At 41.8% G+C, this 24101-nt stretch overlaps 1 protein-coding gene across 2 annotated transcripts in view; it reads left to right on the forward strand.

Moving 5' to 3' along the window:
- LOC135554110 (myoferlin-like) overlaps positions 1-23384 on the forward strand; it is a 57246-nt gene extending 33862 nt beyond the window's left edge. For both annotated transcript variants that reach the window (XM_064986168.1, XM_064986170.1), the window contains 21 exons: positions 61-219; positions 1591-1692; positions 1919-2080; positions 4354-4516; positions 4699-4769; positions 5008-5022; positions 5136-5234; positions 7113-7241; positions 7553-7708; positions 7962-8053; positions 8336-8506; positions 9605-9753; positions 10048-10187; positions 10691-10779; positions 18272-18367; positions 19003-19144; positions 19491-19590; positions 19879-20072; positions 21122-21231; positions 21444-21591; positions 21960-23384. In XM_064986168.1, the coding sequence (XP_064842240.1) occupies positions 61-219; positions 1591-1692; positions 1919-2080; positions 4354-4516; positions 4699-4769; positions 5008-5022; positions 5136-5234; positions 7113-7241; positions 7553-7708; positions 7962-8053; positions 8336-8506; positions 9605-9753; positions 10048-10187; positions 10691-10779; positions 18272-18367; positions 19003-19144; positions 19491-19590; positions 19879-20072; positions 21122-21231; positions 21444-21591; positions 21960-21998 (2526 nt within the window). In that variant the 3' untranslated portion in view covers positions 21999-23384. The remainder of the gene's footprint in view (positions 1-60; positions 220-1590; positions 1693-1918; positions 2081-4353; positions 4517-4698; positions 4770-5007; positions 5023-5135; positions 5235-7112; positions 7242-7552; positions 7709-7961; positions 8054-8335; positions 8507-9604; positions 9754-10047; positions 10188-10690; positions 10780-18271; positions 18368-19002; positions 19145-19490; positions 19591-19878; positions 20073-21121; positions 21232-21443; positions 21592-21959) is intronic.
- Positions 23385-24101: the final 717 nt, after the last annotated feature.

Raw genomic sequence — 24101 nt, forward strand, 5'->3', positions numbered from 1 at the left:
TAAATGTACTAAAATGTGAATGTAGATGCTACATATCCCTGTGCTGTGTCCGACTCTCAGGGTAAAGACGAGGCCATGGGTCGCTGTACGTGCCCCCCTGTGGTGAAGCTGAACCTCGACACAGTGGTCTCCCCCAAACTGCTGTGGTTCCCCATCACCAAGAAAGGCCGCAGCGCAGGAGAGATGCTGGTGGCTGCCGAGCTATTGCTGAAAGACAAGGTAAAGTACTACCCAGCTAGCACATAATGTTCTGAGAACCATATGTTTCTTAGAGCTTCGTGGTCCTATGTTTATTTTGCATACGACCTTCCTTTCCTTTCTGGGAATGGTGCTGGATTGTTGCTTGGCCTTGGAACATTCTCAGCACATTTAAGGAACCTGACAAAACACTTTATTTTCTTGGAATTTCATTACTTTAACAGAATGTTTCCAAAAGTTCAAAGATGGTTATATTCAATTAAAATGCTGGTAATGTTCTAGGAACGTTCTCCAATTTGTTTGACATTGGAATGTTCTGCAATATTTCTGAGAACGTTAAGAATCAACAATTCTTCTGTGGGAATTTCAGTACTTCAGAATAACTTTTCTTACAGGTTTCCTCGTGGTTCTATTTAAAGTCATGTTGTCAAATTGTTCGGAGAACATTAAGAAAACGTTTGTTTGTAACGCTCAGAGAAAGTTTTTAGAATGTATGTTAAAAACATATACATTCCGTTCTTCTCAGCATCAACAAAACTCTCTCTATCCTGTCTTGTTAAGTGTGTTCAGGTGTGTTGGCCGTGCCCACTAATTGGCCACACCGGATCTTCATGTGTACTTGTTTCCTTTGAAATGGGGTCTGTTTGTAGACTAAAATTAACACCTTTGTATGAGTTTGAAAAAATATGGCATGCTAGCTCCAACCTGGTGGTACAGTGGGATAATTCCATGAATAGAGAACAGAAGCTCATAGGTTTGCATCTCGCTGATGCTGTGCCACAATAAATGCATGATTAATGCCTATGCAAATTCATTTTAATGTGTCCTATCTGTGCTTGGAGTTCAAAAAATTTAACCCAAACTAAGCTAGCAGTTTTATTAAAAGTCTCAGAAGGTTTTTTAATTGTCTTCAAATAACCTAGAATTTCCATTCTCGGAAAGTTTTGAAAATTGCCAGGGAAACTTTCAGAGAACCATAATAAAACATTCTCAGAACCTCCCTGCAACTTAAAAATGTGCGTTCCCATAACAGGTGAAATCTTCACTTACGTTCTAAGAACGTGGCTTCTCTTATGGCTTCTCTACCAGAACAAAAGTGAAACCAAAGAAGTACGTTCCCACAACTTCCAATGAAGCAAATATGCTAGCTGGGTAGTGCCCAGTGTTGCAGTGTTGTTAAGGTGAAAGTTGCGCCTAACCACAGATCTAGGATCAGGTCTCTCGACCCCTAACCTCACGCGCCAGGCGGGTGGAAAATATCTGACTGTGTGTCAGTGGTTGATGCAACTTCCACCAACTCCAGTCCAGGTCTAGTTACTGTCGAGTACTTTTTTTGTGAAAATCACGATTTAAAATACATTTAATTGATTGATTGATGTTTATTACTTTTAGGCCAATGAGAGTGACTTGCCCCTGGTGCCCCCCAGACGAGGAGCGACACTCTACATGGTTCCCCAGGGAATCAGGCCTGTCGTACAGCTTACCGCCATAGAGGTTAGGCCTCTGGCAGCCCGTAACACCATCACATACACACACACACACTCACATGCACGCTTGCGCATGCATGAACCCCTACACACACAACACAGACATGAACACACACACACACACACAAATACACACAGAAAGACACACACACATTCTCCTGCGTGCGTGCACGTGTGTGTACATGCACATTCTTGCTCATGTGTGTGCGGTGTGTGTGTGTGTTGTGTCCTAGATCTTAGCCTGGGGTCTGAGGAACATGAAGACCTACCAGTTGGCCACAGTCACCTCTCCCAGTCTCATGGTGGAGTGTGGGGGGGAGGTCGTCCAGACGGCCGTCATCAAGAACATCAAGAAGAACCCCAACTTCCCCGGATCTGTCCTCTTCTTTAAAGTGGTACTGCAACTTCCCTTCAAACTCACTGTACTATATAACAGTTCTCTCCATGAGATATACTATTAATATCAGGGACTGGAAGGAGAAGACAAATGCTCTCGATGTCAACAAAGTGACTGAATGAACGTGACATGGATGTACTATATTTTAGTGGTATTTACTGGTATTTTAACTGTACACCATACGTACTATAGTTTTGTATCCAAGGTGATACTTAACTAGTTTGCTCTCAGATATGTTTGTGTTTGACATTGACAATGACCATAGGAGCTGGCAAGACAAAACAAACAGGTCTAGGACTAGGCTAATCTTTAACTTCTAGGCGCTAGCCATCCCGTTAGCGGGATCATTTTCGTCAGCAACCTCTGAATAGCATAGCGCAACAGTCAAATAATATTACTAAAAAATATTCATATTCATGAAATCACAAGTGCAATATTGCAAAACACAGTTTAGCTTTTCGTTAATCCACCTGTCGTCTCAGATTTTGAAATTATGCTTTACAGCAAAAGCAATCCAAGCGTTTGTGTAAATTTATCGATAGCATAACATCATGTACACTTAGCAAAAGGAAGCTTGGTCACGAAAAGCAATCAAATTAATCGTTTACCTTTGATCTTCGGATGTTTTCACTCACTAGACTCCCAGTTACACAACAAATGTTCCTTTTGTTCCATAAAGATAATTTTTATACCCAAAATACCGACGTTTGTTATGTTCAGAAATCCACAGGAAAGAGCGGTCACGACAACGCAGACGTATATTCCAAATAATATCCATAATGTCCACAGAAACATGTCAAACGTTTTCATAATCAATCCTCATGTTGTTTTTAAAATATATATTCGATAATATATCAACCGAGTGTGTAGGTTTTTCAATAACAGTGGGAGAAACAATGGCGGCTTTACTCAGTTGCGCAAATACTCACTCTGAGAGCCCCCACCTATCCACTTACACAATGTGATCCTTCACGATCATTTTTCAAAATAAAAGCCTGAAACTGTCTAAAGACTGACACCTTAGGGAAGCCATAGAAAAAGGAATCTGGTTGATATCCCTTTGAATGGAGGATAGGCTTGCATAAGAACAGAGAGCTTTCAAAATAAGAGACACTTCCTGATTGGATTTTCCTCAGGCTTTCGCCTGCAATATCAGTTCTGTTATATCCACAGACAATATTTTTACAGTTTTGGAAACTTTAGAGTGTTTTCTATCCTAACCTGACAATTATATGCATATTCTAGTTTCTGAGGCTGAGAAATAGGACATTTCAAATGGGTATGTTTTTTAGCCAAAAACAAAAATACTGCCCCCTACACGCAAAAGGTTAAAGCTGAAATCCACGAAAGGCTTCACTGGTCGCCTCGCAGGTTGACGTTTATTGTCCTGGAGGCAGAACTGTGTAATTTCCCCTTAGATAGGAAAGGGAATTCAACTTAAATGTGTCTTCCGCATTTAATCCCACCCCTCTGAATCAGAGAGGTGCATAGGGCTGCCTTAATTGATATCCACGTCTTCAGCGCCTGGGGAACAGTGGGTTAACTGCCTTGCTCAGGGGCAGAACGACAGATTTTTACCTTGTCAGCTCGGGGATTCGATCCAGCAACCTTTCGGGACGCTGTAAAGTCAAAATTGGCTCTATTGTAAAAATAGGTTAGGGTTAGGCATTAGGTTAGCAGTGTGGTTAATGTTAAGGTTAGGTTTAAAATGAGATTTTATGACTTTGTGACTGTGCCATCTAGTGACCACGCTGCAGAGCTGCCTCCAGAAAATGATTCATGACAAAAAATGCTCAAATGTAACAGAGGAGATGAGCATCCATCATCATGGTAAAAAAAAATAATCCTAGTGCATACTCTGATGTTCTATCATTCCTGCAATGATGTCAGAACCAAGTAAACAGCATTCCTTGCTTGAAATAATGTATTTGTTGTTGTAATATCTCAAACGGATATTATCACCACTACAGATTCCAGCTTTAAGGACCCCGATTATTGATGCATTTTCCATCCCAATGAAAAATTACTTAGGTTGAAATGTTGGACAACCATTAAGATAAACCAGTTGAAATGTCTCTGCATTTAAGCTGATTGATATTATGTTTTCTGTTTAATTGATTGATTGTCTTCGATCCGATCCTATAGTTCATGCACTAACTGTAAGTCGCTAAGACCATCTGCTCAATGTCTAATATGGATATGTAAAATGTAGTATCTGTATCACTGAGTTGTCTGAGCCAGGTTAACCCCCCCCCCTCCCCCTACCCCCAGCTCCTACCCAAAGAGGAGATGTACACCCCTCCCATCGTTCTGAAGGTGATCGACCACCGGCCCTTCGGTAGGAAGCCCATTGTGGGCCAGTGTACCCTCTCCCTGGAGGAGTTCCGCTGTGACCCTTACGTCACCAATGCTGAGGTGGCCATGTCTTCCAAAGGTACACACATACAAACAGAACCACGTATGCACGCACACAAATACGCATGAACGTATCCATGAATGTGCACACACACACACATACACACACACATCCACACACAACATTGCTAAAGTACTGTACTGTATGTGTCACATCTATATACTACCCCCTTTCTTTTCTGTTGTGTATTATTGTAATAGTGGCCATGATGGCAGCAACTCAAGGAGACATCATCATTAACATGGAGGATAGGCCCATCCTTAATACTGAGGTAGCTACTATAAAACTCAAAAAGGACTTTATAGTATTAGCTTGTGTTGTGTTGTTTTATCAGAAATGTACCAGCACTGTAGCCTGGGTGCCATGCTGTTTCTGCTGTCTTGTAAAAATAGCTTGGCATGACGATGAGTGACAAAGAGTTGACAAGATGGTACAAACAGATCTGGGATCAGGCTAATGTGTTGTGTGGTTACACATTCTGATGGTTTTTATTCTGTTTTTCTTCTTAGCTCCACAAAGAAAAGGTGAGATTTTTCCTTTTTATGAATACATATGATCAAGGACGGAAAGAATCGAGGATTTGACCGAGTCAGAATGTGCTGTTATTGAGGCTTATTGGAGTCTGCCTGTGTTGCAGGAGGAGGAGGCAGTTGATTGGTGGAGTAAGTTCTATGCCTCTGTGGGAGAGCACGAGAAGTGTGGGCCATACCTCAAAAAAGGATACGACACCCTAAAGGTACAGTGAGACTGAAAGGTTTGAGTTTACCTGGGTTTTTTTGGAAGTCTCTTTTGTCTAACAATGGTCACAAGGATTGTTCATAGGACTTTTCCCATCAATATTTAACACCCACCTGGGTTTTACACGACAACCTGTATAATGGTGATGCTGTGAGAAATGTGTGTTTTCTTATATGATTGATGGTGTGAATTGTGTGTATCGTCTCAGGTGTATCAAGGTAGTACAATACAGCCAGGTCCCAAATGATTGACACCCTTGATTAGCTGTAAAGACTGTATACAACTAATAATACAAATACTGAGCTGTATTGTAAGCTTAAAGATATTGGTCAATTATATTATTTTATACTCATACAATTGATCAGAGAAAGAGATTTTGTTAACAATATTTCCAGATCCTTGATATCCTTCTCTTATGGATGGCCCGCTTCAATTCAAACCACCAGTTTTCAATGGGGTTCAAGTCTTGAGACTGAAATGGTCATTGTAAAATGTTGATTTTGTGGTCAATTAAACATTTCTTTGTGGATTTTGATGTGTGCTTGGACGATTGCCTCGCTAGAAGATTTACTTGCAGCCAAATTTCAGCCTCCTGGCAGAGGAAACCAGGTTTTTCGGTTAAAATGTCCTGGTACTTGGTAAAGTTCATGATGCCGTTGACCTTAACAAGACCCCCAGGACCAGTGGAAACAAAATAGCCACATAACATCAAAGATCCACCACCATATTTTACGGTTGCTATAAGGTTATTTTCTGCATACGCATCCTTCTTTCGATTCCAAATCCACCACTGGTGTACATGGCCAAAGAGCTTTATTTTCATGTCATCTGACCATCGCACCGCCTGGAGTTTGCTAAATGGTATTGGCACTTGGATTGGAACCGGAGCTATGGTGAGATGACATGGAAATAGAGCTCTTTGGCCACGAAATCATCATCTTGCTATGGCCATCTCAGTCTCCGGTCTTGAACCCCATTGAAAACCTGTGGTTTGACTTGAAGAGGGCCGTCCATAAGAGAAGGATATCAAGGATCTGGAAAGATTCTGTATGGAGGAATGGTATAAGATCCCTCCCAATGTGTTCTCCAATTGTTACGGCTTACTAGGTGTGGTGGGTGGAAACATGCTCAGAGAGCAGGGTTCAGTAGATTGTCAAATGTATTCTCCGGCACTTCAAAATGGTCACGCCAACAACCAGGGCGCATACAATATACCGGCCCAAATAACAGGACCGAAATAGTCCAGAGGATACATACACAGGAAAAAACCACCATACAACAGAGTAACAAAAAACAAGCCCGCACAAATACCCAGCAGGCCTCGTGCCCTTAAATAACCTACAAACAAACACTAACTCAAAAACAGGTGTACCCAATTACCCAAATGAACAGAAACAAACGGAAAGGGAATCGATGGCAGCTAATAGGCCGGCGACGACGACCGCCGAGCGCCGCCCGAACAGGAAGAGGCACCATCTTCGGCGAGATTCGTGACAACAATGTTATAAAACGTTTTTGGAAAAGGCTTAGGGTCCTTATCATCGTAAGGGGAGGGTGCTGGAGTATTGAAAACGGGTGCCAATAATTTTAACACATATCTTTTTTTATTTTTTTATTACTTGTTTAACAAAGTCTCTTTCACTGAGGAATTGTATTAGAATAAATAACAATATAGCTCAGTGTTTGTATTATTTATTTTATACTGTCTTTTTTTGTTATCTTTATCAAGGGAGCCAATCATTTTGATTTGTGTGGGTCTGTGTCTATCTGTGTGTGTGTCTTAAGGTGTTTCAGGTTGTGTGATGTGTGTTTGTCCTCAACATATTAAGATATGTGTCCTCATGTGCATAACAGTGTGATGTGTGTGTTTTGCCAGGTGTATGAAGGGGAGCTGGAGGAGGTCCCAGATTTCCGAGGGCTGACAGATTTCTGTAAAACGTTCCGACTGCAACGAGGGAAGACTGAGGATGAGGACGACGACCCCTCAGTGGTCGGAGAGTTCAAGGTGATCACAGACCTCTTTTTCTTTTAGGAATGTATGATCCTTCATGCATACACGTCATCCTGTTAAGATATATGTTCAAGGGAGTTCTGTCTAGAGCCTGTTTTCAATAACAAGGAGACATGGACTGGGGGCCTTTTAAAGCCCTGCACATACAGCTGGTGGGGGGGGGGGGGGGAAACAACATTACATAGAACCAATGATAAAACGTCCTTATTTTCTCCACTTTAAATGTGAACCCAGCCTAAGTATTGAGTATTGACACCTAGCCTGACTTTTGACCCCTGACCCTGCTGGTGTCTCCTGTGCTGTAGGGCTCGTTCCGGGTGTACCCCCTATCTGATGACCCAGGGGTGCCAGCCCCACCACGCCAGTTCAGAGAGCTGCCTGAGAGTGGGTTGCAGGAGTGCCTGGTCAGGATCTACGTGGTGCGATGCATGGACCTGCAGCCTAAAGACAACAACGGCATGGTGAGTGGACGCCAAACACAGTCTTAGAGACTCTACACACTGAGAACACTTCCAACGCGATCCTGGATCAGGCTTATGTCAAAAGCTGAATTAATTTCAATTTTCAGCTGAGCGTTTTTGCAGCACATATACCTACGTTTGCCCCTCCCCCTCACCAACCAACAGTTCTCATTAAAATAGATGACTTATATAGCCTTTTCCCACACAAACACCACACCATATTTCAACATTTGTGTTTGTTTTTGGTTTTTAGTGTGACCCTTACATCAAGATCTCTTTGGGGAAGAAAACAAAAGATGACAGGGATGACTACATACCAAACACCCTCAATCCAGAGTTTGGCAGGTAAACATTTTTATTTAACCTTATTTAAGTAGGCAAGTCAGTTAAGAACAAATTCTTATTTTACAATGATGGCCTATAGTAGTAGTTTTAACGAAAACCTTCACTTACAGAAAACGGTCAAAATGCCACTGAAACTGTTGAATGAATGAAGGACTTAATGAATGGATGGATGAATGAATGAGTTATTTTGAAATGTATAAAGTTGTTTCAGCCAAGTGAAATCAATAATGCACACAGAAGTGTACCTGACCAAGTTAACCTCTTCTCTTCCTCTTGTGTCAGGATGTTTGAGCTGTCCTGTTTCCTCCCTCAAGACAAAGACCTGAAGATAGCCGTGTACGACTATGACTTGCTCAGCCGAGATGAGAAAGTGGGAGAGACGGTCATTGACCTGGAGAACAGACTCCTCTCCCGCTTCGGTGCCTACTGCGGCCTGCCGCAGTCCTACTGCATGTGAGTGTGTATGTGCATGTCTGTCCGTCTGTACGACTGTCAGTTATAAAGGTCTCTCGTTCCAACTTTCCCACTCTGTCTCTGATCTGTTGAATTTATGTTTCATGACTTTTAATTGCATGTAGTTTCCCAACTTTTATTCTGGCCTAATCCAGCCCCCACTAGAGAATGCTATTGTATTACACTACCGTTCAAAAGTTTGGCGTCACTTCGAAATGTCCTTGTTTCTGAAAGAAAAGCAAAAAAAAAATTGTCCATTAAAATAACATAAAATTTATCAGAAATACAGTGTAGACATTGTTAATGTTGTAAATGACTATTGTAGCTGGAAACGGCAGATTTTTTATGGAATATCTACATAGGCGTACAGAGGCCCATAATCACCAACCATCACTCCTGTGTTCCAATGACACGTTTTAAAAGGCTAATTGATCATTAGAAAACCCTTTTGCAATTATGTTAGCACAGCTGAAAACTGTAGTTTTAATGTACTTGTCCTCTTGCTCAATTGTGCACTGGGGCCTCCCACTCCTCTTTCTATTCTGGTTAGGGCCAGTTTGCGCTGTTCTGTGAAGGGAGTAGGACACAGCGTTGTATGAGATCTTCAGTTACTTGGCCATTTCTCGAATGGAATAGCCTTCATTTCTCAGAACAAGAACAGACTGACGAGTTTCAGAAGAAAGTTCTTTGTTTCTGGCCATTTTGAGCCTGTAATCGAACCCACAAATTCTGATGCTACAGATACTCAACTAGTCTAAAGAAGACCAGTTTTATTGCTTCTTTAATCAGGACAACAGTTTTCAGCTGTGCTAACATAATTTCAAAAGGGTTTTCTAATGATCAATTAACCTTTTAAAATGATAAACTTGGATTAGCAAACGCAATGTGCCATCAGAACACAAGAGTGATGGTTGCTGATAATGAGCCATTGTACACCTATGTAGATATTCCATAAAAAATCAGCCATTTCCAGCTACAATAGTCATTTACAAAATGAACAATGTCTCCACTGTATTTCTGATCAATTGTATGTTATTTTAATGGACAGAAAAAACGAGGACATTTCTAAGTGACCCCAAATATAACATTACAAAACAGCTCAGGGACCAACCAGTGGAGGGATCAGCTGAAGCCTTCCCAGATCCTGGAGAACCTGGCCAGACTGAGAGGGATCCCTTCACCCCGCACCTCTGCTGACGGCAGCACGCTCTCCTTCGGGGGGAGAGACTACAGCCTGCTGGACTTTGGTACAGAAAACCCCTAAGTAGCAAATCACACGTTAACCTGAGGGATCACTTTAGACCTCCATGTAAACCATCCATTTCAATGGGAGATTTGCTCAATAAGTTAGTATTCAACCATCTGAGTTACATTCAGTTCTATTAGAGGAGTTCCACAGATAAAGCAGAAAGAATATATATATATATTTTTTTTAAATACATGTGGCATTTTACTTCAACCACAACATAGTGAATGTGTTAGTCATTTGAACGTCTACCCAAACTTCTGTCTCCTGACTGAGTTGTGTGTCCTGTCGCTAGAGGCCAACAGAGTCATCCACCAGCACCTGGGTCCAGCCAGGGAGAGGATGGCCCTGCATGTCCTCAGTAAACAGGGTCTGGTGCCAGAGCATGTGGAAACCAGGACTCTCTACAGTACTTACCAACCTACACTGTCCCAGGTTAGTACCTTATTTCCTTTTTCCCGATGACACTTTCTAATAGCCGTCATTGTAAGCCATTGTAAATGTTTATAAGTGCTTCATAAAGCTTATGAGTATGTAAAATGCATGCATTTAGAAGTAATGAAATGCTTATAGTTTATTATAGTTATTATAAAGTGATTCCTTATTGCCCTCATGAAACGTCCAAAAATTGTACTGCATTATCAGACCACGTTATCGAAGAAAAAATATGTCTACTTGAGGTGTTTGTTTGTTGTGTGACAGCATGACATTGTCTAGAGCAGTGCTTCTCAAACCTCTCCTCGGGGACCCCCAGACGTTTCACCATTTTGTTGTAGCTCTGAACGAGCACATCTGATTCAAGTAGTAAGGGCTTGATGTTGAGTTGACAAGTTGAATCAGCTTTGCTAGCTCTGGGGAGTCCCCAAGGAGAGATTTGAGAAAGGCTGGTCTAGAGAATACTTACCAATTGTATTGTCTCTCACTCTCCCCATCGTTAGGGAAAGATTCAGATGTGGGTGGACATCTTCCCCAAGAGCCTGGGTTTACTGGGACCTCCCTGCCACATTACTCCACGCCAAGCCAAGAAGTGAGGGCCTTTATTACATTAATTAAAAAATAAAGACCCTGAACAGTCAAAATCATATTTATCATCATATTTGGATGAAACCAGATCAAAGTAGGATGACCAAAGTATGAGAAATGACTGGTGCTGGTACATTGCTGAAGTTTGATCATACACTTACTGGCTTCCTACTCTGTGTTAAAAACTTGAACTCAGAAGGCAGGGTTAATTGAGGCTTTATGTGACATCACATACATTATTATTCACCTCCTTTTAAACACTCCAATGGTAACGTCTTATTCTCTTACCAAATTTAAATAAGTACCACCTTGCAACTATCATCGCGGAGGGGAGCAGTTTACATAGCTAGCTAGCTAGTCTATTGGTGCCAAAATCTGACTGCAGGGTGTCAGCAAATATAATTACTGTTTTCCCCTATTCACCTATAGCAAAGTTATTTATCGGTGTCCTCTTTCATTTGTGTCTGGTGTTAGCTAGTTAATGGCTAGCTAGGTCATCAGCCAGCATGGGAAAAAAGGGGGGAAGGGTCGTTCAAAACTCCTACGCCGTTTGCATGTCAACACATCTGTCAGTGCTGCTGCAAACTGCAATAGAAGAGGCATGCCAAATAGGAGATAGGACCAATAGGATCAAGTCATTGTTTTACAAGTCACAAGTAAGTCTCAAGTCTTAGCACTCAAGTCAAGTCCCAAGTCAAGATGGGCAAGTCTCAAGTCAAGACCGAAAAGTCTCAAGTCCTAAACTTTGAGTTTCGAGTCCAAGTCATAATGTGCTCTTCACCAAATGTAATACCATTTCATATTTTTAACAAGAGTAATAGTTAGTATATTACATTTACGCAAATCATGAATGCTTTTAAAAATATATACATTATATTGCTTTCCAAATTAACTTTATATTTCCACGCCGATTGACTATCGAGGATCGCTATGGGGCGCAATCGGGCGATATAGGCTTGTACACAATCGCCCAACCTTAACACATACATACACACACACCACACACACACACCCTCTCTGTGTATGGTTACGTTAGACTTACATATGCCAATGGTTTTAGGAACAGCAGTTCCATCAGGCAGGATTTAGACTACTAGGATTTAGACTACCTAGCCAGTTGGAGCTCAATCTTGCAATGATCCCATTCCCGCACTGACTGACTGTGTGGAGGCTCATTGATTTAACGTTACGTTAGCCTACATGCTAAACTAGCAAAGTTATAAATTCAAATCAAATCAAATTTTATTTGTCACATACACATGGTTAGCAGATGTTAATGTGAGTGTGGCGAAATGCTTGTGCTTCCAGTTCCGACAATGCAGTAATAACCAACAAGTAATCTAACTAACAATTCCAAAACTAATTTCTTATACACAGTGTAAGGGGATAAAGAATATGTACATAAAGATATGAATGAGTGATGGTGCAGAGCAGCATAGGCAAGATACAGTAGATGGTATCGAGTACAGTATATACATATGAGATGAGTATGTAAACAAAGTGGCATAGTTAAAGTGGCTAGTGATACATGTATTTCATAAGGATGCAGTAGATGATAGAGTACAGTATATACGTATACATATGAAATGAATAATGTAGGGTATGTAAACATTATATTAGGTAGCATTGTTTAAAGTGGCTAGTGATATATTTTACATCCTTTCCCATCAATTCCCATTATTAAAGTGGCTGGAGTTGAGTCAGTGTCAGTGTGTTGGCAGCAGCCACTCAATGTTAGTGGTTGCTGTTTAACAGTCTGATGGCCTTGAGATAGAAGCTGTTTTTCAGTCTCTCGGTCCCAGCTTTGATGCACCTGTACTGACCTCGCCTTCTGGATGATAGCGGGGTGAACAGGCAGTGGCTCGGGTGGGTGTTGTCCTCGATGATCTTTGTGGCCTTCCTGTAACATCGGGTGGTGTAGGTGTCCTGGAGGGCAGGTAGTTTGCCCCCGGTGATACGTTGTGCAGACCTCACTACCCTCTGGAGAGCCTTACGGTTGTGGGCGGAGCAGTTGCCGTACCAGGCGGTGATACGGCCCGCCAGGATGCTCTCGATTGTGCATCTGTAGAAGTTTGTGTGCTTTTGGTGACAAGCCGAATTTCTTCAGCCTCCTGAGGTTGAAGAGGCGCTGCTGCGCCTTCTTCACGATGCTGTCTGTGTGAGTGGACCAATTCAGTTTGTCTGTGATGTGTATGCCGAGGAACTTAAAACTTACTACCCTCTTCACTACTGTTCCATCGATGTGGATAGGGGGGTGTTCCTTCTGCTGTTTCCTGAAGTCCACAATCATCTCCTTAGTTTTGTTGACGTTGAGTGTGAGGTTATTGTCCTGACACCACACTCCGAGGGCCCTCACCTCCTCCCTGTAGGCCGTCTCGTCGTTGTTGGTAATCAAGCCTACCACTGTTGTGTCGTCCGCAAACTTGATGATTGAGTTGGAGGCGTGCGTTGCCGCGCAGTCGTGGGTGAACAGTGAGTACAGGAGAGGGCTCAGAACGCACCCTTGTGGGGCCCCAGTGTTGAGGATCAGCGGGGTGGAGATGTTGTTGCCTACCCTCACCACCTGGGGGCGGCCCGTCAGGAAGTCCAGTACCCAGTTGCACAGGGCGGGGTCGAGACCCAGGGTCTCGAGCTTGATGACGAGCTTGGAGGGTACTCTGGTGTTAAATGCCGAGCTGTAGTCAATGAACAGCATTCTCACATAGGTATTCCTCTTGTCCAGATGGGTTAGGGCAGTGTGCAGTGTGGTTGAGATTGCTTTGTCTGTGGACCTATTTGGGCGGTAAGCAAATTGGAGTGGGTCTACGGTGTCAGGTAGGGTGGAGTTGATATGGTCCTTGACTAGTCTCTCAAAGCACTTCATGATGACGGAAGTGAGTGCTACGGGGCAGTAGTCGTTTAGCTCAGTTACCTTAGCTTTCTTGGGAACAGGAACAATGGTGGCCCTCTTGAAGCATGTGGGAACAGCAGACTGGTATAGGGATTGATTGAATATGTCCGTAAACACACCAGCCAGCTGGTCTGCGCATGCTCTGAGGGCGCGGCTGGGGATGCCGTCTGGGCCTGCAGCCTTACGAGGGTTAACACGTTTAAATGTTTTACTCACCTCGGCTGCAGTGAAGGAGAGACCTCATGTTTCCGTTGCAGGCCGTGTCAGTGGCACTGTATTGTCCTCAAAGCGGGCAAAAAAGTTATTTAGTCTGCCTGGGAGCAAGACATCCTGGTCTGTGACTGAGCTGGATTTATTCTTATAGTCCATGATTGACTGTAGACCCTGCCACATACCTCTTGTGTCTGAGCCGTTGAATTGAGATTCTACTTTGTCTCTATACTGACGCTTAGCTTGTTTGATAGCCTTACGGAGGGAATAGCTGCACTGTTTGTATTCAGTCATATTACCAGTCACCTTGCCCTGATTAAAAGCAGTGGTTCGCGCTTTCAGTTTCACGAGAATGCTGCCATCAATCCACGGTTTCTGGTTTGGGAATGTTTTAATCGTTGCTATGGGAACGACATCTTCAACGCACGTTCTAATGAACTCGCTCACCGAATCAGCGTATTCGTCAATGTTGTTGCCTGACGCAATACGAAACATGTCCCAGTCCACGTGATGGAAGCAGTCTTGGAGTGTGGAATCAGCTTGGTCGGACCAGCATTGGACAGACCTCAGCGTGGGAGCTTCTTGTTTCAGTTTCTGTCTGTAGGCAGGGATCAGCAAAATGGAGTTGTGGTCAGCTTTTCCGAAAGGGGGGCGGGGCAGGCCCTTATATGCGTCGCGGAAGTTAGAATAACAGTGATCCAAGGTTTTGCCAGCCCTGGTGGCGCAATCGATATGCTGATACATTTGAGGGAGTCTTGTTTTCAGATTAGCCTTGTTAAAATCCCCAGCTACAATGAATGCAGCCTCAGGATGTATGGATTCCAGTTTGCAAAGAGTCAAATAAAGTTCGTTCAGAGCCATCGATGTGTCTGCTTGGGGGGGAATATATACGGCTGTGATTATAATCGAAGAGAATTCTCTTGGTAGATAATGCGGTCTGCATTTGATTGTGAGGAATTCTAAATCAGGTGAACAGAAGGATTTGAGTTCCTGTATGTTTCTGTGATCACACCACGTCTCGTTAGCCATAAGGCATACGCCCCCGCCCCTCTTCTTACCAGAAAGGTGTTTGTTTCTGTCGGCGCGATGCGTGGAGAAACCCGCAGGCTGCACCGCCACCGAGAGCGTCTCTCCAGTGAGCCATGTTTCCACGAAGCAAAGAACGTTACTGTCTCTGATGTCCCTCTGGAATGCTACCCTTGCTCGGATTTCATCAACCTTGTTGTCAAGAGACTGGACATTGGCGAGAAGAATGCTAGGAAGTGGGGCACGATGTGCCCGTCTACGTAGTCTGACCAGAAGAACGCCTCGTTTCCCTCTTTTACGAAGTCGTTTTTTTGGGTCGCCGGCTGGGATCCATTCCGTTGTCCTGGTTGAAAGGCAGAACACAGGATCCGCTTCGCAAAAGTCATATTCTTGGTCGTACTGATGGTGAATTGACGCTGATCTTATATTCAGTAGTTCTTCTCGACTGTATGTAATGAAACCTAAGATGACCTGGGGTACTAATGTAAGAAATAACACGTAAAAAAACAAAAAACTGCATAGTTTCCCAGGAACGCGAAGCGAGGAGGCCATCTCTGTCGGCGCCGGTACTACTTTTTGTATAGCTGTTGGCTATATTAGCCACGCTTTACCGTTCTTTGTGCAGCTTCAAATGTCGAACAAAGTTGTAAGTTGTTGCGCCTCCGTCTGCAATTTAATTCCCGCATGTTTTGGAAGTTGCAATCTGTATTTTGTTGATAAAGCATAGTCTTTATATCTGAAAATAATCATTTTGGGTATCATCTTTCCAAGGGCTTCATCTGAATTTACCCACCAACGTTCCTCTGCACTGCCATGCACAACTTTTTCTCAGCTGGCACAATTTGATTGGCTGCTGTCCGATTCAAACTGTAATCCGTTAAATGAAGAGTTGTTGCGCTGCACACATTTTATTTTATGCATATTTTTTTATATTTGGGCTTGGGGAAGGTATCATCAAGTAAGTTCGAGTCAAAAGGCTCAAGTCCAAGTTAAGTCACGAGTCATTGGTGTTAAAGTCAACGTCGAGTTGCAAGCCATCATATTTGTGACTCGAGTCTGACTCGAGTCCAAGTCATGTGACTCGAGTCCACACCTCTGGGAGATAATAATTGATAGTCATGGTTTATGAACATGGTCTAGCAGTCAAGGTGCCTTCGGAAAGTATTCAGACCCCTTTACTTTTTCCACATTTTGTTACGTTACAGCCTTGTTCTAAAATTGATTTAATAAAACAATTTCATTAGCAATCTACACACAATACCCCATAATGACAAAGTGAAAACAGGTATACAATTTTTGGGCAAATGTATTAAAAATAAAAAAACAAAAATACCTTATTTACATAAGTCTTCTGACCATTTGCTATGAGACTTGATATTGAGCTCAGGTGCATCCTGTTTCCATTGATCATCCGTGAGATGTTTCTACAACTTGATTGGAGTCCACCTGTGGTAAATTCAATTGATTGGACATGATTTGGAAAGGCACACACCCGTCTAGATAAGGTCCTACAGTTGACAGTGCATGTCAGAGCAAAAATCAAGCCATGATGTCCAAGGAATTGTCCATAGAGCTCTGAGACAGGACTGTGTCGAGGCACAGATCTGGGGAAGGGTGCCAAAACATTTCTGCAACATTGAAGGTCCCTAAGAACACAGTGGTCTCCATCATTCTTAAATGAAAGAAGTTTGGAACCACAAAGACTCTTCCTAGAGCTGGCCTCGGTCAGGGAGGTGGTCACTCTGACAGAGCTCTAGAGTTCCACTGTGGAGATTGGAGAACCTTCCAGAAGGACAACCATCTCTGCAGCACTCCACCAATCAGGCTTTTATGGTAGAGTGGCCAGACAGAGGCCACTCCTCAGTAAAAGGCACATGACAGCCCGTTTGGGAGTTTGCCAAAAGGCACCTAAAGACTCTCAGACCATGAGAAACAACATTCTCTGTTCTGATTAAACCAAGTTTGAACACTTTGGCATGAATGCCAAGCGTCACGTCTGGAGGAAACCTGGCACCATCCCTACGGTGAAGCATGGTGGTTGCAGGATCATGCTGTGGGGATGTTTTTCTGCGGCAGGGACTGAGAGACTAGTCAGGATCGAGGCAAAGATGAACGGAGTAATGTACAGAGAGATCCTTGTTGAAAACCTGCTCCAGAGCGCTCAGGACCTCAGACTGGGGCGACAGTTCACCTTCCAACACAAGCTTCGGGACAAGTCTCTGAATGTCTTTGAGGGGCCCAGCCAGAGTCCAGAGTTGAACCCGATCTAACATCTCTGGAGAGACCTGAAAATAGCTGTGCACCAACGCTCCCCATCCAACCTGACAGAGCTTGAGAGGATCTGTGGAGAAGAATGTGAGAAACTCCCCAAATACAGGTGTGCCAAGCTTGTAGCTTCATACCCAAGAAGACACAAGGCTGTAGTTGCTGCCAAAGGTGCTTCAACAAAGTACTGAGTAAAGAGTCTGAATACTTATGTAAATGTGATATTTCTGTTTTTTATTTTTAATAAATTAGCAAAAACTTCAACAACAAAAAAATGATTGGGGTATTGGAGGTATTATCAATTTTAGAACAAGGCTGTAACATAACAAAAAGTGAAGGGGTCTGAATACTTTCCAAAGGTACTGTATATATATATATTCTATGAGGTGTACCCAGACCTCACCCCGTCCAGTTTCAAATGAAATATGAACTAGATAGCTAGCTTGATAAATCAGTGCTGACAATTCCATCTTGGCTAGCTAACTCAATTATACAGGCATCATTATATATATATATATATATATATTTATTTATTTATTTATTTATTTATTTATTTATTTATTTATTTATTTATTTATTTATTTATTTATTTATTTATTTATTTATTTATTTATTTCCAATAACCAAACAGTTGGAAAATCAAATAATTTGTGAAACCATCATGTGATGTATGACAAGATTGGGATGTTGCATACAACTTAAATGCTGTTTGAGTTGCTTGGATGATCTCACTGGAACACTGCTCACTGTGTCCAAGTTTCATGACATAGGTGTTTCAAAGAACTGTCAGTCAAGGTGAGCTCCCTCCCACTCAGGTTATTAGCTCTCCACCCACTCAGCCTGTCTTTCCACTATTACTGATAGTTCCACACGAGAGAAAATATATTTTGGTCACTCATAAGGCTATTTTAAATGGGAATCAGGATGACTGTGCGTGAATGGTGTCAATCTCATAGACTGTCAGTTCTTCCATTCTCAGCTCTGCTCATGAATTTGCGCAGTTACATCCCCACCTCACACCTTTACATTTACCAAACAATGTGTCAGTGTTAGGCTGTTTATTGAAATGGCAGATTGAGCCTTTGTGTATGATATCTTTCAACAGGTACTTCATGCGGGCTATCGTCTGGAACACCACTGATGTCATACTAGATGAAACCAGCATCACCGGAGAGAATATGAGTGACATTTACGTCAAAGGGTACGGCAGAGCATGATTGGCTACTCAATGGTACAGTATTGAGTGATTGGCCACTCATACGGAACCCTATATTATAAGTGTGCAAAAAAGAAGTGAGAACCATGTGAACAGCTGTCCATCTACTTTAGATCTAGGTGCTGGTTCTAGCAGGAAAACTTAGGTGTCCAAAACAAATGTAAAGAAATACACACAAGTAAAGACACAACCAACTTTGACTTCATAATTATGTTGAAATGTTTTCATTGCAGAGTGCATGAGAGTGTACCCCATTGCCGACTCGATTGGTGGCATACAGTAAACAGGGAATTGATAGAGAAATAATGATGTGTGGTTGATCAAGTTAATAGGCGCGAGAGCAGTGGTGTCAAACTCATTTTGCCCTAGAGGCCACATATGAGGTCTGAAGGGACGCACTCAATATTTGTTATAATTCCTTGCCTTCAAAATTAGCAAACAATAGTGCTCTATCCATTGTTTGGGAATTGTTGATGCTCCCTGACTGTCTAGCTTTCATTCGGGTGATTATTAGCGGGCTGGAAACAGTCAAGAAACTGTATGAATGTAGGCCCATTATCATTACTACACTGTTTAAATTTGGTTTTAGTCATTTTAAAGTATATTTATTTTATTTACAGATGGATGCCTGGTATGGAACAGGACAAGCAGAAGACAGACGTCCATTACAGATCCCTGGATGGTGACGGCAACTTCAATTGGCGATTCGTCTTTGGCTTTGACTACCTGCCTGCAGAGCAACTGTGTCTCGTTTCCAGGAAAGTGCGTTTGAAGAGATTTATTGTATTATTTATTGCCTTTATTTACATATTTGACTATAATAATGATATACCCCATTTAGCAGACGCTTTTATCCAAAGCGATTTAGTCATGTGTGTTGTGCATGCATTTTTTGTATGGGTGGTACCAGGAATCAAACCCACTGATCTGGTGTTGCAAGCGCCATGCCCTACCAACTGAGCCCAACACATTCTCTTTTACAGTTACGACCTAAAGTGAAGCATTTTGACAAATTAAGTAAAAGTCTGACTGTAAATAATAGTTTCAGAAACGTATGTTGGGCAGATGGTGAGCTCCAGACTTACATCCAAATGTGTTTGTTTGTAAGGAGCATTTTTGGAATCTGGACCAAACCGAGTTTCGGACCCCCCCAAAGTTGATCGTCCAGATTTGGGACAATGACAAATTCTCACTGGATGACTACCTGGGTAAGATACATTTATTTCCTCTGATCTAAACTAACTGATACAAAGTGTTTCTCTTTTTCTCATCACTGGATGTCTCCAAAAATCTGACTGACTGGTTAACTCATTGAATTCATTTATGTTTATTGTCCATCAAAACAATAACAAGAAACATCCATCAGCAGCTGAAAACCAATCTTATTTCAACCCAGGTCTGCAGTACATAACATATAACGGTGAATAGGAAATGTGGGAAGGAAACAGTGAAATAAAGGGATTGCTAATGCAGTTTGTGTTGTATTTGGGACACAGGCACAGTTGAGCTGGATCTGCTTCATCTGATCCCCCCTGCCAAGACCCCTGAGAAATGCAGTCTGAAAATGTTACCAGGGGTTACAGGCTCCACACCTTCCAAACAACCACCGCCCAACTCTCTGTTCTCCCAGAAGTCTGTGCGGGGCTGGTGGCCCTGTATGATCGAGCAGGACGGGAAGCACATCCTGGGTGTAAGTCCTGTTGTAGCGAAACAGAGAGAAAGAAATGGCAAATTCTAAGTTCATTTTGCCATGTACAAATGTTCCATTACTTATGCCATGTTCATACGATACCTGGATGAGAGCGACTAAGAAAATTGTAATTTATCAGACGTTTTTTCACCAGAGCGACTTACAGGAGCTCAGCTCAAGGGCATGTCAGATTTTTCGCCTCGTCAGCTCTGGTATTTGAAACAGCGACCTTTTGGATACTGGCCCCTCTCTTAACCGCTAGACTACCTTTCTGCCCCCAAAATCAATGGAGGAACACTACCAAATTAAAAAATTGCACCTTCTGTTTTCCACTATTTTAATTCTCAACGTAAGTTGAGAACCTGACACCGACCTAGCGTCCGCTTATGTTGATTATCGGTAGGGCCGGCCCTGTGGGCAACACACACACATGGACAGAACGCACACACACACACCATAAGATGAATGAAAGCCTCTCTGGATAAATCAAATCAATTTATATAGCCCTTCTTACATCAGCTTATATCTCAAAGTGCTGTACAGAAACCCAGCCTATAAAACCCCAAACAGCAAGCAATGCAGGTGTAGAAGCACGGTGTCTAGGAATAACTCCCTAGAAAGGCCAGAACCTAGGAAGAAACATAGAGAGGAACCAGGCTATGAGGGGTGGCCAGTCCTCTTCTGGCTGTGCCGGGTGGAGATTATAACAGAACATGGCCAAGATGTTCAAATGTTCATAAATGACCAGCATGGTCAAATAATAATAATCACGACTAAGATGTGAAATAAAATAAGTTAATACAGATTTCCTCAAAATAAATTCTTCTTAGTGGATCATGTCTCATTGTGGATGAATTTATAACCAGAAATGCCTGCTCATAGGTGACAGTATTTAGTCACTTTGATCCTTTGCACAGTATTGATAAACATAATTACGTGAAATGGATATCTGAAGTCACAAGCTTTAGGGCTAAATATGTTTATAGATCACAGAGAAGATGGATGAGAAAGTCTGTGGAGTGTTTATGACAGTCTCTGTGTTCCCATAGGGGAAAGTGGAGATGACCCTGGAAATAGTGGAAGAGAGGGAGGTAGAAGAGAGGCCTGCTGGGAAGGGCCGGGACGAACCCAACATGAACCCCAAACTAGACTTTCCCAAGTAAGACATCATCCACCAGTCACCTTTCAACCACCTATGACAATAACATTGTAGCTTCTACATTGTAAGTAGAATGTTTTAACATACAAACTACATAGCGCTATAGCATTCAGTAACAACACGGCACTCAATAAGAGTCTACATTTCAAACTGGGCTTGCTTAGGCCTACCCCCTAAAAAAAATGTGTTTTGTTGTTTCTCTCTCCATACAGTCGCCCCGACACTTCCTTCTTCTGGTTCACCAGTCCATGCAAGACCATGAGGTTCATCATATGGCGCAGATTCAAATGGATCTTCATTGGTTTGATAGTCCTCCTGCTTGTGCTCTTGTTCCTTGCGATCCTGCTGTACTCCCTACCAGTAAGATATATGTCCTTGTAATCTATAATACGAATATGTCTATGCCACTTAGAAGACACTTTGATCCATACCAACTATAGTGAGTAGATAGTGCATACATTTGTTGTGATTGTATGTGATTCACTCATATAGTGTAAACAGGCAACATGCATCATTCCTTTGATATGCTGAATTGCAACATAATGTGGTCAAATTAAGCATAACTGCATTTATTTTATCTGATAATAGAGTGCAATATTGCAATAATTCCACTCCACAAATGCATCCTGCATATGAATATAACAGAGGATTTAACCTTACTTGAAATCAAAGTCAAAGATGTGTTTTATTAATTATTAATTTATCAATATTTTCTCTTGCCTCTCCAGAACTACATCTCAATGAAAATTGTGAAGCCTTTCTCTTAGGAGTGACTCTACGGGGCAGCTGAGTACTATGCCCGTCTTCGTCCAAGGGATAAGGCGACAGAAGTCTTGACACTCAGACCCTCACAAACTCTATGCAATGTATTCCTATCAGCGTTGTCTTCAGAGTTGCGTGCATTATTTACATTTTTACACTTTATCAATCAAGGCTTCACTTCACTTGCATTAAATACTGTAGCTACACAGCCCCTTTAATTGTACTGTACTTGTACTGCTCTTACCTGTCTGTATTTCCCTGAAATACCGAAAGGAAAGGGAAAGGGGGTACCTAGTTAGTCGCAAAACTGAATGCATTCAACCGATAATGTGTCTTCTGCATTTAATCAAATGCTATTTTGTATGCATGCTTTACTCAACCTAATATAGATATTTTGTCATCACTGACAGAACGAACTACTAACAACAAACACTGTTGTTGTGGCTTCAAACAATGTCCCAACATTCTAATAAGCCACGTCCTTAAGACACCGTACAAAGAAGGTCCCAAGAAGGTTTCCAAGAAAGGGCATGAGATAATGTCTTGGTTGCAACAAAAATCCCATTTAATTTACTCACAGATTATCTAGGTATGTCATACAGTCTGGGTAAGTCCAGGTATGTCACACATAATAAATGAAGCATGGTTTACATGTAAGCATAGACAGTTTTACTTTAAATATGAATTGGGATCTAACTCAAAAAGGTACACAAAATGAACAAGGTAAAATAGATGATTGTTTTGAAATCAAAAGGGAAATCCAAAGGTATTAATGAAACAGATGAAACAGTATTAACCACTCTAGTTTTTGGAAGGCATTTTTCTAGCGGGCTTCTATCCCGTTCTAAATTCGGTTCCACCATAGAGGTATAAAGAAGGCTCATCATTGTATCTGTGCTATAATGGCTTTTGAGACAGGATGGGCAGTGCAATTGAGGGGTATCTCCATTTTAAAGTAACTGTCCAGTGATAATCTCACTTTTAAAATTGTAATGTTCTGATAACTCATACCCAAATAATGTTGTTGGCTCATCCTTTACTCTTTCGTGGCCAAAGCAGAAATGGGAGAAAAAACACTTAAAAATCCCAACCTCAAAGGATGATGACAAACAGTTGACTCCTTTAAAATGGCGAAAGCCCTCAATGGTAATGTTCATGCTGAAACAGGTTCTATCCACCCAGAATCCTCTTTCTACCTCTATGGGTTCCACTGACACATCTTCGCTTTAACCATTTATATTTCCATATAAACAGTTTCCATACTATGAATAATAACTTTAACATATTTTCTTTTCACATACAAAATGGCTCTAACAACTGTTGTGTTCATATTTCATTCATATCAATAGGCTTTTCTATGTTTTAATAAAGAACAATGATTATGTACAAAACTGGCAGTTACGGCTTTACTGTAAATGTTTCTCTCCACACGGATACTGAAGGCAGCGTTTTAGATTGCTTACTGACGCCTGGCTGGTGTAGCGGTAGTTCCACAGCCCTGCTGCACACATGGCTAAAAGTGTCCATATAGGTTTGAATCTGGCCTACTGCCCTTTGTCACTACCATAGATTACTACCAAGTCTTCAAACATTTATTTATTTACTTTGAAATGTATTCATATCATAATATATTCTAATTAATTCCAAGGCAATTACAAACAACAAAAATTAATATTAACAAAATTAATATAGTACAAAGTAATTGTTTAAATACCCATTCCTATTGAGAGGTGGCTGCCCCACACCCTGACTCCTAAAATTCATGATTGAAAATAAAGCAATTAAAGATTTTTGTAACACTTTTATCAAATCTTGAGTTCGTCAGTATTATTACATTGAAAGATACTGATCTAATTTGTACACTCTTTGAAAAAAGGGTTCCAAAGGGGTTATTTGCGGAGGGATAGGGTTGTACCAAGAACCATTTACATCTGAAGAACCCTTTTTGGAAGAACATTTTTCATCCTAAGAACCGCTTTTTGAAAGAAAGGGTTCTTTAATGATTTTTTTTGGTAGGAAAGAAGGATTCTTTGGAAGGCAAGAGGGTTCTACTGTACATAGAACCCTTCTGAACTGAATAAGCTTTTAAATAGTGCCTAAGCATTAGT

This window comes from Oncorhynchus masou, chromosome 14 (genome assembly GCF_036934945.1).
Source record: "Oncorhynchus masou masou isolate Uvic2021 chromosome 14, UVic_Omas_1.1, whole genome shotgun sequence".
In the NCBI taxonomy this organism is placed as follows: domain Eukaryota; kingdom Metazoa; phylum Chordata; class Actinopteri; order Salmoniformes; family Salmonidae; genus Oncorhynchus; species Oncorhynchus masou.